Here is a 17044-nt window from a genome sequence, read left to right on the forward strand (position 1 = left end):
TCCTCCCCACAATCATCTTCATCCTCTTCCTCCAATTCTTCATTCCCACTGACCTGACCTCCTTCCTCCCCATTCCCTTCTTTTGCGTTTTCTCCCCTTCCCTTCTGCTCCTCTGTATTTCTGCCCACAATCCTCCTTTCATCCCAAACTCACCAGGTATTACATTATTTGAGGTTTAAAAAAAAAAACATTTTTATTAAGGTTTTCATTAAATATCAATAACAAAATGAAAAAGGAACCCAACAGGGTTAAGTACAAAACACGGTCGAGAAAAGCAACCCTCCATACCCCCCTCCCCCCTGTACATAAATAATAAATTAACATTAATACCCCGACTTAACACAACAGGTATATACACCCCCCTGGACCCTCCAGTGTAAATACCCCCCGAGTTGCTGCTGCCATTGACCAATGTCTACCGTTCTGCCAGGAAGTCTAAGAACGGTTGCCACCGCCTAAAGAACCCTTGTACCGACCCTCTTAAGGCGAATTTCACCCTCTCCAATTTAATGAACCCCGCCATATCGTTGATCCAGGATTCCACGCTTGGGGGCCTCGCATCCTTCCACTGAAGAAGAATCCTTCGCCGGGCTACCAGGGACGCAAAGGCCAGAATTCCGGCCTCTTTCGCCTCCTGCACTCCCGGCTCCTCTGCCACTCCAAATATTGCCAGCCCGCAGTCCGGTTTGACCCTGTACCCTACCACCCTCGACACCGTCCTCGCTATGCCCTTCCAAAATTCCTCCAGCGCTGGGCATGCCCAGAACAGATGGGTATGATTTGCTGGGCTCCCTGAGCACCTAACACACCTGTCCTCACCCCCAAAAAACCGGCTCATTCTTGTCCCGGTCATGTGTGCCTGTGCAGCACCTTAAACTGTATGAGGCTGAGCCTCGCGCACGATGAGGAAGACTTCACCCTCCCTAGGGCATCTGCCCACGTCCCTTCCTCAATCTCCTCTCCCAACTCCTCCTCCCACTTACCTTTCACCTCCACCACCGAGGCCGCCTCCTCCTCCTGCATCACCTGGTAAGTTTCCGACATCTTCCCCACTCCCACCCACCCCCCCGAGAGCACCCTGTCCTGTACTGTGTGTGGCTGTAGCCTCGAGAATTCCACCACCTGCCGTCTGACAAACGCCCTTACCTGCAAGTACCTGAAGGTGTTCCCCGGGGGGAGCCTGTACTTCTCCTCCAGCTCACCGAAGCTTGCGAACTTCCCGTCCACAAACAGGTCCCCCAACTTTCGTATCCCTGCCCTGTGCCACCCCAAAAACCCTCCACCTGTTCTCCCTGGGGCAAACCGGTGGTTCCCCCGTATTGGGGTCCACGCCGAGGCCCCCCCCCCCCCCCCCCCCAATGCCGCCTCCACTGCTCCCAGATTATGAGGGCAGCCGCCACCACCGGGCTCGTGGTATACCTCCTTGGAGGGAGCGGCAGCGGCGCCGTTGCCAGCGCCTCCAGACTTGTACCCTCACAAGATGCCGTCTTCAGCCTCTTCCATGCAGCCCCCTCCCCCTCCATCACCCACTTGCGCACCATCGCCGCATTGGCAGCCCAGTAGTACCCACAGAGTTTGGGCAGCGCCAGCGCCCCCCCCCCCAAAAAAATCCCTACTCTGCTCCAGGAACACCCTTCTCACCCACTGAGTCCCTCGCGCCCACACAAACCCTGTTATGCTCCTGTTGACCCGCCTAAAGAAGGCCTTCGGGATAAGAATAGGGAGGCACTGGAACAGGAACAAAAACCTTGGGAGCACAGTCATCTTAACTGACTGCACCCTACCCACCATGGACGGCGGCAACGCATCCCACCTCTTAAACTCCTCCTCCATTGGCTCCACCAGCCTCGTGAAATTAAGTCTATGCAGGGCCTCCCAGCTCCTGGCCACCTGGACCCCCAAATACCTGAAGCTCCTCTCCGCCCTTTTTAGTGGGAGCTCGCCAATCCCCCTGGGTGAACCACGAACAATTCGCTCTTCCCCATGTTGAACTTGTACCCTGAGAAATCCCCGAACTCCCTGAGGATCCTCATTACCTCCGGCATTCCCCCCCACCGGGTCCGCCACATATAGCAGCAAGTTGTCCGCATAAAGCGACACCCTATGCTCCTCCCCACCCCGCACCAACCCCCTCCAGTTCCTCGACTCCCTCAGTGCCATAGCCAGGGGTTCAATCGCCAGTGCGAAGAGCAGGGGGAACAGGGGAGACCCCTGCCATGTCCCTCGGTGCAACCGAAAGTACTCAGACCTCCTCTTGTTCGTGGCCACACTCGCCATCGGGACCTCGTACAACAGCCTAACCCACCTGACGAACCCCTCCCCAAACCCTCTTCAGCACCTCCCACAAGTACCCCCACTCTTCCCTATCGAATGCCTTCTCAGTGTCCACCGCCGCCACTATCTTTGCCTTCCCCTCCCTCACCGGCATCATAATAATGTTCAGGTTCAACTGCCTCCCCTTCACGAACCCCGTCTGGTCTTCGTGGATGACCTGCGGCACACAATCCTCAATTCTCGTGGCTAAAACCTTCGCCAGCACCTTGGCATCTACATTTAACAATGAAATCGGCCTGTAAGACCCACACTGCAGGGGATCATTGTCCCGCTTCAGGATCAAAGAGATCAGTGCCCGGGAATTCGTCGGGGGCAAAGCCCCCCCTCCCTTGCCTCATTGAAGGTCCTAGCCAGCAACGGACCAACAGGTCCACATATGTTTTGTAGAATTCGACCAGGAAACCGTCCGGCCCCGGTGCCTTCCCCGCCTGCATGCTCCCTATCCCTTTGGCCAGCTCCTCTAGCTCAATCGGGGCCCCTAATCCCGCCACCAGTCCCTCCTTCACCTTTGGGAACCTCAATTGGTCCAGAAAGCGGCCCATCCCTCCCTCCTCCAGTGGGGGCTCAGACCGATACAGTTCCTCATAAAAGTCCCTGAAGACCCCATTGATGCCAACCCCACTCCGCACCACACTTCCTCACCTATCCTTAACACCCCCGATCTCCCTAGCTGCATCCCGCTTCCGAAGCTGATGCGCCAGCATCCGGCTTGCCTTTTCCCCACACTCGTAGACCGCCCCCTGGGCCTTCCTCCACTGCACCTCCGCCTTCCTGGTGGTCAACAGGTCGAATTCGGCCTGGAGGCTATGCCTCTCCCTTAACAGTCCCTTCACATACCTCCTGACTACCCCCCCCCCCCCCGCTCTCTCCTCTCCTTGTGGGCCCTAATGGAGATCAGCTCTCCCTTAACCACCGCCTTCAGCGCCTCCCCCAGACCATCCCCGCTCGGACCTCCCCGTTATCGTTGGCCTCCAGGTATCTCTCTGTGCTTCCTCAGACCCGCTCGCTCACCTCCTCATCCGCCAACAGCCCCACCTCCAAGCGCCACTACGGGCGCTGGTCCCTCTCCTCCCCCAGCTCTAGGTCTACCCAATGCGGGACGTGATCCGAAATGGCTATCGCCGAGTACTCGGTATCCTCTACTCTCGCTATCAGCGCCCTACTCATAACAAAAAAAAGTCGATCCAGGAATAGGCCTTATGAACGTGCAAGAAGAATGAAAATTCCCTAGCCCCCGGCCTTGCAAATCTCCAAGGGTCCACCCCTCCCATCTGGTCCATAAAACCCCTCAGCACTTTAGCCGCCACCGGCTCCTACCCGTCCTAGACCTGGAGCGGTCCAGTGCCGGATCCAACACCGTGTTAAAGTCTCTCTTCTCTCCCCCCCCCCCCCCCCCCCCCCCCCCCAAAATAATCAGGCCCCCCACTTCCAAGTCCAGGATCTGACCCAACATGCGCCGCATAAAACCCGCATCATCCCAGTTCGGGACGTACACGTTGACCAGCACCACCCTCTCCCCTGGCAGTTTACCACTTATCATTACGTACCTGCTGCCATTGTCTTTCACAATGCTTGACGCCTCGAACGACATCCACTTTTCCACCAAGATCACCACCCTCCGATTTTTGGCATCTAGCCCCGAATGAAACACCTCACCTGCCCACCCCTTCCTCAATCTTACCTGGTCTGCCACCTTCAGGTGTGTCTCCTGGAGCATGACCACATCCGCCTTCAGCCTCTTCAAGTGCGCGAACACCCGGGCCCGCTTAACCGGCCCCATTCAGTCCCCTTACGTTCCAGGTTATCAGCCGGATCAGGGGGCTACCCGCCCCTGCCCCGCCGACTAGCCATAACCCCTCCTCGGCCAGCCACGCGCCCGTACCCCACGGCGGCAGAACCCGTCCCAACCCCCTCTAATCGCTCCAGCTCCCCCTTGACCATACCAGCAGCAACCCGGTTCTTCCCCCCCCCCCCCCCCCCCCCCCCCACCCCCCCCCCCCCCCCCCCCCCACCACCACCACCACCACCACCACCACCACCAAAAGCTAGGACCCCTCCTAGCTGCTTTGCATCCCCCATTGCACTCTTGCAAGTCAGCTGACCCCGGCCACTCACACCTCTCCTTCAACTCCTCCCATTGTTGGACTTCCCCTCCCCCTCCATTACCCACCGGCAGGCTCTCCGCCTCCCCCTTCCATCCAAAGTGCGGGGAAAAAACCTGTGCTTCCCCACCCCGACCCCGCCCCCTCCAGCCTTCAGCGTGGGAAAAAGCCCGCGCTTACCACCTGCCCGGCCCCACCTCCTCTGGCGCAGCTCCTTTTACAGGCCCAGTCCCCTCACCCCCGACTCGGGCCTCGCCCTCGCCAGCGGGGCCCCACCCCCCCCTCCCGGCATTCCACCCCCTACTCCGTTTACTTGCCCCCCTCCAAGAGCCCACCCGACAGACCCAACCAAAACAGTGCCCAACCCACCCTAACCACCCACACCGAACCAAAACTAAACAAGAACAAAGAACCCCCCCCTCAAAATGTAACACAACAACAACAATCCCCGACCATCCCCACGCCCGACCCCTCCGACCCTCAGTTTGTGTCCAGCTTCTCGGCTTGACCAAACACCACGCCTCCTCCGGGTACTCAAAATAATGGTGCCAGTCCTTGTAGGTGACCCGCAGTCTCGCCGGCTGCAGCTTGCCAAACTTCATCCCCTTCCTGTGCAGCACTGCCTTCGCCCGGTTGTACCCGGCCCTCTTCTTCGCCACCTCCGCGCTCCAGTCCTGATATATTCGAACCTCCGCGTTCTCCCACCTGCTGCTCCTCTATTTCTTGGCCCACCTGAGTACGCACTCCCGATCAGCGAACCGATGAAACAGCACCAGCACCGTCCGCGGCGGCTCGTTAGCCTTGGGCCTCCTCGCCGACACTCTATGGGCCCCTTCCAGCTCCAGGGGCCCCTGGAAGGACCCCGCTCCCATCAGCGAGTTTAACATGGTGACCACGTAGGCCGCCAAGTCCGACCCCTCCAGCCCCTCCGGGAGGCCCAGGATCCGCAGATTCTTCTGCCTCGACCGATTCTCCATCTCCTCGAACCGTTCCTGCCATTTCTTGTGGAGCGCCTCGTGCGCCTCCACCTTTACCGCTAGGCCCAAGATCTCGTCCTCGTTATCGGAGATCTTTTGTCGGACCTCGCGGATCGCCACCCCCTGGGCCGTCTGGGTCTCCAGCAGCTTATCAATAGAAGCCTTCATCGGCTCCAGCAGGTCCGCTTTGAGTTCCCTGAAGCAACGTTGGATAACCTCCTGCTGCTCCTGCGCCCATTGCATCCACGTTGCCTGGCCCCTGCCCGCCACCATCTTGCTCTTCTTCCCTCGCACTTTCTCTGGGTTCACCACCACTTTTGTAGTCGCCCCGCTCCTGATCCAAGCCATACACTGTCGGGGGAATGTTGCAGTCTTCTTCCCACACCGGGAAATGTCGCAAAAATGCCGTTGGGGGCCCTGAAAAGAGCCCAAAAGTCTGTTCCAAGTGGGAGCTGCCGAACGTGCGACTTAGCTCTGCAACCGGAAGTCTCCCTTAGCTCTGCAACCGGAAGTCTCCCTTAGCTCTGCATAGCTGCAACCGGAAGTCTCCATGCACTTGATTTTCATCGAGCTACAGATATGCTGCATAAGCTGAAGTCTACGTCTGAATAGATGAAAGGTATGCCCACAAAATGTCTCTTTCCTTTACTCAATATCGGGATGTGAGCGCCCCAGGTGAAGTTGGCATTTATCGCCCATCCCTAGTTGGGAAGGGTTGTCTTCTTAAACTGAAGCAGTTTGATACAGACGAGGACAGCTAAAGAGTCGGCCTATATTGCTGGAGTCGGTATATCATTCAGACTGGGTAAGGACATCTGGATTCTTCCACGAAAGGATGTTCGAGAAATCATTCGGGTTTTTGACCGTTTGACAACCTCCTTTACTGATGGCAAAATCAGATTTTTTTTCAAACTGAATAAAAATCCGCAAGCTGCCATGATGGGATTTGAGCTTGCGCACTGTGGGTTGTTACTCCCAACCTATGGATGGCTGGTCCAATTGCATTAGCCACTACTCTAGTGTAGTGCCACTACACCAATGGTGTCTTACACAGCAGATCAATAAGCGTTAATCATTTCCAGTATTTTTAAGAGTTTGTATTATGTGAATAAGTCGCAGAGGTACAATATGCATCTTCGATTCTTTTCATTCTGCAGAGGAACAGTGCATTTCTGATATTTTGAAGTATGTTGACCATGGAGATCCACAGATAAGAGGCGCCACTGCCCTCCTCGCTTCAACATTCATTCACTCAGTTCTGACCAAGACTCGCTTTAATCCAGAAAATTGGCTGGCCGCAGTACGAGGCGCCACAGGTAAATAGGCAATTTCATCTCTTTTAATTCCATCTATGCCTCTCTTCATGATTGGTGCCAAGGCTGCTGTGTTAATGTAGACACAGAAAATGCTGGATAAACCCAACAAATCTGGCCGCATCCGTGGCCAGAAACAGAGTTAACGTTTCGAGTCCAAATGACCCTTCTGCAGAAGGTTCTGTTTCGGTTTTGTTTTAATTTGTTTTAGTAATGTTGTGGGCTTAGAGGAATTGTTCAATTGTAGAGAGAGTATGGTCTGCCTAGTTTGTCTTCGGCCATCCTGGCAGTCGCGTGATATCACAAAGGTGCTGTGCAATCTCGTTCAATTAGTCTCGCAACAGACTTGGACATAAGGCAATGGAAAACTCCCAGTGGTGGAAAGATTTGGGAACCATTGATTCAAAATCACCACCTCCCAAGCATTCTACACTTAACCACATCTCCTGAGGGGCAAAACAGCAGGAGGATATTTTTATAGGATTAGATAAAGTATGGTAGGATGAGGCTCACATGGGGCTTAATCACTGACATTGACCAGTTGTGATGTGGCGATGCCGGCGTTGGACTGGGGTGAGCACAGTAAGAAGTCTTACAACACCAGGTTAAAGTCCAACAGGTTTGTTTCAAACACTAGCTTTCGGAGCGCTGCTCCTTCCTCAGGTGAATGAAGAGGTAGGTTCCAGAAACGTGTGTGTATATATATATATATATATATATATATACAGAGACAAAGTCAAAGATGCAAGACAATGCTTTGAATGCGAGCATTTGCAGGTAATTAAGTCTTTACAGATCCAGAGATAGGGGTAACCCCAGGTTAAAGAGGTGTGAATTGTCTCAAGCCAGGACAGTTGGTAGGATTTCGCAAGCCCAGGCCAGATGGTGGGGGATGAATGTAATGCAACATGAATCCAAGGTCCCGGTTGAGGCCGCACTCACGTGTGCGGAACTTGGCTATAGGTTTCTGCTCGGCGATTCTGCGTTGTCGCGCATCCTGAAGGCCACCTTGGAGAACGCTTACCCGGAGATCAGAGGCTGAATGCCCTTGACTGCTGAAGTGTTCCCCGACTGGAAGGGAACATTCCTGCCTGGTGATTGTTGCGCGATGTCCGTTCATCCGTTGTCGCAGCGTCTGATTGGCTGCAAGAAAGGATGTCCCGAAGCGTGGTACATTGGCGAGACCATGCAGACGCTGCGACAACGGATGAACAGACATCGCGCGACAATCGCCAGGCAGGAATGTTCCCTTCCAGTCGGGGAACACTTCAGCAGTCAAGGGCATTCAGCCTCTGATTGCCGGGTAAGCGTTCTCCAAGGCGGCCTTCAGGACGCGCGACAACGCAGAATCGCCGAGCAGAAACTTACAGCCAAGTTCCGCACACATGAGTGCGGCCTCAACCGGGACCTGGAATTCATGTCGCATTACAGTCACCCCTCACCATCTGGCCTGGGCTTGCAAAATCCTAACAACTGTCTTGGGTTGAGACAATTCACACCTCTTTAACCCGGGATTACCCCTCTCTCTGGATCTGTAATGACCTGCAAATGCTTGCATTCAAAGCATTGTCTTTCATCTTTGACTTTGTCTATATATATGTCTCTGGAACATACCTCTTCATTCACCTGAGGAAGGAGGAGTGCTCCGAAAGCTAGTGTTTGAAACAGACCTGTTGGACTTTAACCTGGTGTTGTAAGACTTCTTACATTGACCAGTTGGGCTGAGGGATCTGTTTCTGCTGTAGGTTCTGTGTAATACTGTGTAAATTAACTTCTGCTTGGCATTGCAGCATGTTGATCTGAGATGTAAAGGTTAGAAGCTCTATTGCCTTTTCAATTAAGTATCATCCTGGACCCAATTTAAAACTTGGAGCAACAAGCTTATCTAGCACCTTTAATGTAATAAAATGTTGCGTGGCGCTTCATGGGAACATTATAAAGCAAAGTATGGCATCACCGCACAGAAGGAGATAATCAAGTTGGTGACTCGAAACCTGGGCAAAGATGCAGTTTTTAAGTAAAGGAGAAAAGTGAGATAGAGACTGGGACTGTGGGGAGCGAATTCCAGAGCTTAGGGCCCAGGCAACTTAAAGCACGGTCATCGCTGGTGGAGCGATTAAAATTGGAAACACCACCATCTGGAGATTCCCCATCAAACTGCAACCATCCTGACTTGGAAGTATAACGCCGTTCTTTCACTGTCACTCGGTCAAAATCCTGGAACTCCCTCCCTAACACACAGTGGGTGTACCTGCACCACATGGACTGCAGCCGTTCAAGAAGGCAGCTCACCACCACCTTCTCGAGGGCAATTAGGGATGGGCAATAAATGCTGGTCTAGCCAGCGAAACCCACATCCCTTGAGTGAATAATAAAGAACAAGAGGCTGGAATTAGAGTGCAGGTATCATTGTGGGTTGTGGTGTTTGAGAAGATTGCATAGATGAGAAGGGACAAAGCCAATGTAAGTTGATGAATGCAGAGCTGATAGAGGAATGGGACTTGCTGCGAGTTAAGACAGTAGCAGTGTTTTGATGCCCGTACAGAAGGTACACTGTGATGGACCTGCCAGAGGTGCAGTGGGTCAGTCAAGTATCGAGGTAATGAAGGCATGAATGAGCTAAGGCAGTGTGGACTTGCTTGATGTTACAGAGGTGGGACCAGGCAGTCTCAGTAATGGAGCAGGAATGTGCTCACCTGAATCAAATCCAACAGCAGGTTTGCAAACAGTCTGACTAATTCTCACTTATTCTTAGGGAGGGGGCTGGAGTTGGAAAGTAGTGAATGGAGCTTGTGGGAGTAAAGTCGAGGGAGGAAGATTAGAATGGTTGCCTACTAATTCAGAGTCTCACTCCTCTACCTGCCTTTCTCTAGCCTGGTGCCCTCCACAGTCCTAACTTGGGTCCATTGTGAATGTTTCCTCCAACGGTTCTACCACTGGTAGCAAACTTTTAGTCCCCTCTGAAGCCACTCCATCTTGCCACAATTTCCTCACCATCAAAACCCTCCTTAGCACAAGTCAGGAGTGTAATGGAATATTCTCCACTTGTCTAGATGAGTGCAGCTCCAACAACACTTAAGAAGCTCGACACCATCCAGCACAAAGCAGCTCTGCTTGATTGCTCCCCCTTCCACAAACATTCAAACCCTCCACCACTGACTAACGGGGGCAGCCGTGTGTACCATCTACAGGATGCACTGCAGTATGCCAAGATACCTCAGGCAGCACCTTCCAAACCCACGACCACTACCATCTAGAAGGGCAAGAGCAGCAGATGCTTGGGAATCCCATCACCTGGAGGCTCCCCTCCAAGTCACTCACCACCCTGACTTGGAAATATGTTGCCTGTCTTTTGCCGTCTCTGGGACAAAATCCTGGAACTCCGTCCCTAACAGCACAGTGGGTGTAACTACACCTGAAGGACTGCAGCGGTTCAAGAAGGCAGCTTGCCTCCACCTTCTGAAGGGCAACTAGTGAAGGGCAATAAATGCTCGGCCTAACCAGCGACGCTCACATCCCATAAATTAAGTTTTAAAAATTGAAAAAATTCACCTCTTTAACCTCCCTGAAATTTCACTCCTGCCACTGCTTGGCTCCAGCCATGAGTGGTCAGGGGCCAGCAGCACGGTTCAATTCCCGTAACAGCCTCCCTGACCAGGTGCCGGAATGTAGCGACTAGGGGCTTCACAGTAACTTCATTTGAAGCCTACTTGTGACAATAAGCGATTTTCTTTTCATTTCATTTCATCAAAGGTGATACTGTGTATAGAAATGCAAGTTATTACAGGACTTTTTCCTAAAACATATTAGTAAGATGCCTGTTTCCGGTCTGTTCTTTTACAGGATACGGTGTCTCTTTGGACGATTGTGTTCCTTTACTCCAGAAAACTCTGAAGGATAAGTCATCTGTAACTTGCAAACTGGCTTGTGCTGCTGTCCGGGTACGCTTGCCTCCTCTTCGACTCGAATGGAGAACTAAATAAATAACATCCTTCCGTTTCTTTATTTTGAATATAAATTCATTTTTTTCCAATTAAGGGGCAATTTAGCATGTTCAATCTACCTATCCTGCTCATCTTTGGGTTGTGCGGGTGAAACCTACGCAATCACGGGGAGAATGTGCAAACTCCACACAGACAGTGACCCAGAGCCAGGATCGAACCTGGGACCTCAGTGCCGTGAGGCAACAGGGCTAACCCACTGCGCCACCGTGCTGCCCCCATCCTTGCGTTTCTTAACTGATTTGTGGGGCATTCATTAATACTGATTTGTGTTTTTGTAAATACTGTTGTTAGATGTTCTTGCATTGCAGGGTTTTGTATTTTTGATTGGGATTGGTCTGTAATGAGACAGCTAAGCCGGGGAGGGGGGGTGGTTGGCTGGGACGGGTGAGCTGGGAGGGACTGACCCGGGCTGGGGCTGGGCTGCGTGGGAAGGTGCTGTGCCATGGCAGCTATGTCAGGGAAGGACTGTCCCTAGATAGTTCGCTGGGGAGGGTGTTGTGCTGGGACAGCTGAGCTGGGCAGAGGTTGTCCTGGGATACATGGGCCAGGTAAGGGTTGAGCTGGGGCGGCTGTGCCAGGAAGGGGAATGGCCACAGGGGACTTCTGCATGACCTGCCTACCTCTACTCTTCCTGCTGGTCACCCATGCCCTCTCTGCCTGTTCAATCCTCACCTGTGGTGTGACCACCTCACTGAACGTGTTATCCATGACCTGTTCAGCATCGTGGATGCTCCACAGTCAATCCACCCTCCGCTCCAGCTCCAAAATACGGTCAGTCAGTAGCTGCAGCTGGACACACTTACTGCACACGCGGCCCCCAGGGATAACTTGAGCTCCATGATCTGCCACATAGTGCAGGAGGAGCATATCACGGGTGCGAACTCTCCTGCCATGACTAGACCCCTTATTTACTCCCTTTTTACAAAAGATAAAGATATACAAGTTAAAGTAATCAATTATTTAGTTTTTAAAAACGTTTTAAAAATAAATTTAGAGTGCCCAAATTTTTGTTTATTTTTCCAATTCAGGGGCAATTTAGCGTGGCCAATCCACCTACCCTGCACATCTTGGGTTGTGGGGGTGAAACCTACGCAGACACGGAGAGAATGTGCAAACTCCACACGGACAGTGACCCAGGGCCGGGAGTCGAACAAGGGTCCCCTGTGCCGTAGTCCCAGTGCTAACCACTGCGCCACTGTGCTGCCCGAAATCTTTTTTTTTTAACGTGCATTTGGTTTAGAGAACCCTCAAGTTATGATTTAATAAGTACCTAGATTTAATTAGTTTAACAATGTTTTAGTTTCATGTTGAGTGCAGATTCCCTACTATCCAATCCAGTCACAACTTTCCACTGACGTCCCTTTTTCGATTTTTAAAAAATTTAAAAAAAAAAAAAAATTTTTTAACCTCCGGTCAGTTACTCTGTTTACTCATCGGTGTCGGCAGCTCCTCTCTCCAACTCTGCTCCCTGGAGACTTACCAGTCAGTTCTCTCCCTTGTTGCCTCATCTGCCAGTTTCACCCGTCTCCCAGTTCCACCTGACTCTGTTTCCATCCAACTCCAAAATGCCAAAGCAGCGCTCACCGTGCAGACAAGCAACTCGGAGAAGCTTCTGCCGACATTCCCAAAGTAATCGGATGACATTCCCTGGGATGCACTCATGCTTCATTTTTATGGTGCAAGAGCTGTTGATTCTCCGCTTCACTGGCTGCTTCGTTCAGTTGCACCACCAGATGGATCAGCCCCAAAGTATTCCAACCGTACCATCACAAGGCACAAATGATTCGAATGTGGGTTAGCAGGATAATTTCCATCTGCTCTTGGTGATCATCACCCAGTGAAGTTGGGAACTCGGGCGTGCAGTATTTCAATTTAACTTAAGGCACTAGTTAATGATTTGTAAAATGATTATTTTAAATAATGGGAATATCATTGGCATTGTTCTCCCCAGAGAAGACACAGCCAGAGTGAGACAGAACCAAGAGTGAGTTTGGGAATTTGAATCAAATCAGTAAGGCAGCTCCTTTTAAATTTCAGGAGTTTAAATTCATTTAAATTAAGCTAAAATTGTGCAGTGTAGGTTAACAAGGGCTGCCCCACCCACTCACATAACTGGTTGGCAGTTAAGTGTCAGTCACTTAAATCTACCTTGATCTAAAAGCAGGTGGGGGAGGGGGAGTCAATTCAGGACAATTTAAAAAGAGCAACTTGTAAACTCACTCCCAGTGAGTTCTCCCAGTGAGCCAGAGAAGACACAGCCAGAGTGAGACAGAACCAAGAGTGAGTTTGGGAATTTGAATCTAGGTGTGAATTTGAAGCTGGGTGGGGAGGAAGTGCTTTTTATCCCTGCTAAGATGCCATTATCATCCATAAACATATGGATGATAATGGCATAGTGTAGGTTAGATGGCTTTTGTTTCGGTGCAACATCGTGGGCCGAAGGGCCTGTACTGCGCTGTATTGTTCTATGTTCTATGTTCTAAGTGACTGGTAAGTAGTATTTCTGTTTTCTTTTTCTTTTCATTGGTATATTTATTTATTTTCTTTCTTCGTTTTTTTTGGGGGGGGAAATTGTAATAGTTGAAGTTAACCGAAGGTTTAAGACATGGCAGGAGATCTCAGACCCGTGTCATGCTCCTCGTGTGCGATGTGGGAGCTCAGGGACACGTCCAATGTCCCTGGCTCCTTCACGTGCAAGAAGTGTGTCCAGTTGCAGCTCCTGTTAGATCGCTTGATGGCTCTGGACCTGCGGATGGACTCACTTTGGAGCATCCGTGATGCTGAGGGCGTTGTGGATAGCACATTTAGCGAGTTGGTCACACCGCAGGTGAAAGATACTGAGGGAGATAGAAAATGGGTGACCAAAAGACAGAGCAAGAGTAGGAAGGCAGTGCAGGTGTCCTCTGCGGTCATCTCCCTGCAAAACAGATATACTGCTTTGGATACTGTTGAGGAAGATGGCTCCCCAGGGGAAGGCAGCAGCAGCCAGGTTCATGGCACCGTGGCTGGCTCTGCTGCGCAGCTGGGCAGGAAGAAGAATGGCAGGGCTATAGTGATAGGGGACTCAATTGTAAGGGGAATAGACAGGTGGTTCTGCGGACTATTCGGAAGGACAGAGTGGATGGTAAGGGAGGTGGTGTAGCTCTGTTATTTAAGGATGACATCCGGGCAACAGGAAAGGATGACATCGGTGCTATGGAGGATAAGGTTGAATCCATTTGGGTGGAAATCAGGAATAGTAAGGTGGAAAAGTCACTGATCGGAGTAGTCTATAGGCCACCAAATAGTAACATTATGGTGGGGCAGGCAATAAACAAAGAAATAACTGATGCATGTAGAAATGGTACAGCAGTTATCATGGGGGATTTTAATCTACATGTCGATTGGTTTAACCAGGTCGGTCAAGGCAGCCTTGAGGAGGAGTTTATAGAATGTATCCGCGATAGTTTCCTTGAACAGTATGTAATGGAACCTACGAGGGAACAAGCGGTCCTAGATCTGGTCCTGTGTAATGAGACAGGATTGATTCAGGATCTCATAGTTAGGGATCCTCTCGGAAGGAGCGATCACAATCTGGTGGAATTTAAAATACAGATGGAGGGTGAGAAGGTAAAATCAAGCACTAGTGTTTTGTGCTTAAACACATGAGATTACAATGGGATGAGAGAAGTACTAGCTCAGGTAAACTGGGAGCAAAGGCTTTATGGTGAAACAGTTGAGGAACAGTGGAGAACCTTCCAAGCGATTTTTCACAGTGCTCAGCAAAGGTTTATACCAACAAAAAGGAAGGACGGTAGAAAGAGGGAAAATCGACCGTGGATATCTAAGGAAATAAGGGAGAGTATCAAATTGAAGGAAAAAGCATACAAAGTAGCAAAGATTAGTGCGAGACGAGAGGACTGGGAAATCTTTATGGGGCAATAGAAAGCTACTAAAAAAGCTATAAAGAAGAGTAAGATAGATATGAGAGTAAACTTGCTCAGAATATAAAAACAGATAGTAAAAGTTTCTACAGATATATAAAACAAAAAAGAGTAGCTAAGGTAAATATTGGTCCTTTAGAGGATGAGAAGGGAGATTTAATAATGGGAGATGAGGAAATGGCTGAGGAACTGAACAGGTTTTTTGGGTCGGTCTTCACAGTGGAAGACACACACAACATGCCAGTGACTGATGGAAATGAGGCTATGACAAGTGAGGACCTTGAGAGGATTGTTATCACCAAGGAGGTAGTGATGGGCAAGCTAATGGGGCTACAGGTAGACAAGTCTCCTGGCCCTGATGGAATGCATCCCAGAGTGCTAAAAGAGATGGCTAGGGAAATTGCAAATGCATGAGTGATAATTTACCAAAATTCACTAGACTCTGGGGTGGTCCCGGCGGATTGGAAATGAGCAAACGTGACACCACTGTTTAAAAAAGGAGGTAGGCAGAAAGCGGGTAATTATAGGCCAGTGAGCTTAACTTTGGTAGTAGGGAAGATGCTGGAATCTATCATCAAGGAAGAAATAGCGAGGCATCTGGATGGAATTTGTCCCATTGGGCAGACGCAGCATGGGTTCATAAAGGGCAGGTCGTGCCTAACTAATTTAGTGGAAATTTTTGAGGATGTTACCAGTGCGGTAGATAACGGGGAGCCAATGGATGTGGTATATCTGGATTTCCAGAAAGCCTTTGACAAGGTGCCACACAAAAGGTTGCTGCATAAGATAAAGATGCATGGCATTAAGGGGAAAATAGTAGCATGGATAGATGATTGGTTAATTAATAGAAAGCAAAGAGTGGGGATTAATGGGTGTTTCTCTGGTTGGCAATCAGTAGCTAGTGGTGTCCCTCCGGGATCAGTGTTGGGCCCACAACTGTTCACAATTTACATAGATGATTTGGAGTTGAGGACCAAGGGGAATGTGTCCAAGTTTGCAGACGACACTAAGATAAGTGGTAAAGCAAAAAGTGCAGAGGATACTGGAAGTCTGCAGAGGGATTTGGATAGGCAAAGTGAATGGGCTAGGGTCTGGCAGATGGAATACAATGTTGACAAATGTGAGGTTATCCATTTTGGTAGGAATAACAGCAAAAGGGATTATTATTTAAATGATAAAATATTAAAACATGCTGCTGTGCAGAGAGACCTGGGTGTGCTAGTGCATGAGTCGCAAAAAGTTGGTTTACAGGTGCAACAGGTGATTAAGAAAGCAAATGGAATTTTGTCCTTCATTGCTAGAGGGATGGAGTTTAAGACTAGGGAGGTTATGCTGCAATTGTATAAGGTGTTAGTGAGGCCACACCTGGAGTATTGTGTTCAGTTTTGGTCTCCTTACCTGAGAAAGGACGTACTGGCGCTGGAGGGTGTGCAGAGGAGATTCACTTGGTTAATCCCAGAGCTGAAGGGGTTGGATTACGAGGAGAAGTTGAGTAGACTGGGACTGTACTCGCTGGAATTTAGAAGGATGAGGGGGGATCTTATAGAAACATATAAAATTATGAAGGGAATAGATAGGATAGATGCGGGCAGGTTGTTTCCACTGGTGGGTGAAAGCAGAACTAGGGGGCATAGCCTCAAAATAAGGGGAAGTAGATTTAGGACTGAGTTTATGAGGAACTTCTTCACCCAAAGGGTTGTGAATCTATGGAATTCCCTGCCCAGTGAAGCAGTTGAGGCTCCTTCATTAAATGTTTTCAAGATAAAGATAGTTTTTTGAAGAATAAAGGGATTAAGGGTTATGGTGTTCGGGCCGGAAAGTGGAGCTGAGTCCACAAAAGATCAGCCATGATCTCATTGAATGGTGGAGCAGGCTCGAGGGGCCAGATGGCCTACTCCTGCTCCTAGGTCTTATGTTCTTATTGTGCACGCAGATTTTAATTAAGCACTATCCGTGGCATGCAAGAAGCTAGAAAATTGCTCCTGTGGTGCAATGAAATTTTGGAAAAAGAATGTTAGTTTTGTGAAACTGTGACTTGCTTGATACAATAGATGTGCTGACATTGTATAAATGGCCAATTATGAGTCTTTGTGCAATTTAAATTATACCTCTGGCATCCTGGGTCTGGTTGTTTTCACCTGGTTTCCTTCTCTCCCACCCAGCACTGCATTATGAGCCTCTGCAACAGCAGCTACAGTGAGTTGGGTTTGCAGCTCACCATAGACCTCTTGACCTTGAAGAATAACTCCTACTGGCTGGTGAGGACTGAACTGTTAGAAACCCTGGCAGAGATGGACTTCAGGTAAGCTCGCTGACTCAAATAAAAGCAAATTATTGCGGATGCTGGCATTTGAAACAAACAGCTGGACAATCTGAGCAGATCTTGCAGCA

General features: G+C 50.3%; 1 protein-coding gene across 10 annotated transcripts in view; it reads left to right on the plus strand.

The window, feature by feature from the left end:
- htt (huntingtin) overlaps positions 1-17044 on the plus strand; it is a 310292-nt gene that overhangs the window by 109168 nt on the left and 184080 nt on the right. For all 10 annotated transcript variants that reach the window (XR_011948987.1, XM_072515702.1, XM_072515706.1 and 7 more), the window contains 3 exons: positions 6571-6729; positions 10570-10667; positions 16816-16955. Coding sequence is in view for 9 of the 10 variants with exons in the window: in XM_072515702.1 (XP_072371803.1) it covers positions 6571-6729; positions 10570-10667; positions 16816-16955 (397 nt within the window). In the remaining variant the exon portion in view is untranslated. The remainder of the gene's footprint in view (positions 1-6570; positions 6730-10569; positions 10668-16815; positions 16956-17044) is intronic.

Source organism: Scyliorhinus torazame, chromosome 9 (genome assembly GCF_047496885.1).
Source record: "Scyliorhinus torazame isolate Kashiwa2021f chromosome 9, sScyTor2.1, whole genome shotgun sequence".
Classification (NCBI taxonomy): domain Eukaryota; kingdom Metazoa; phylum Chordata; class Chondrichthyes; order Carcharhiniformes; family Scyliorhinidae; genus Scyliorhinus; species Scyliorhinus torazame.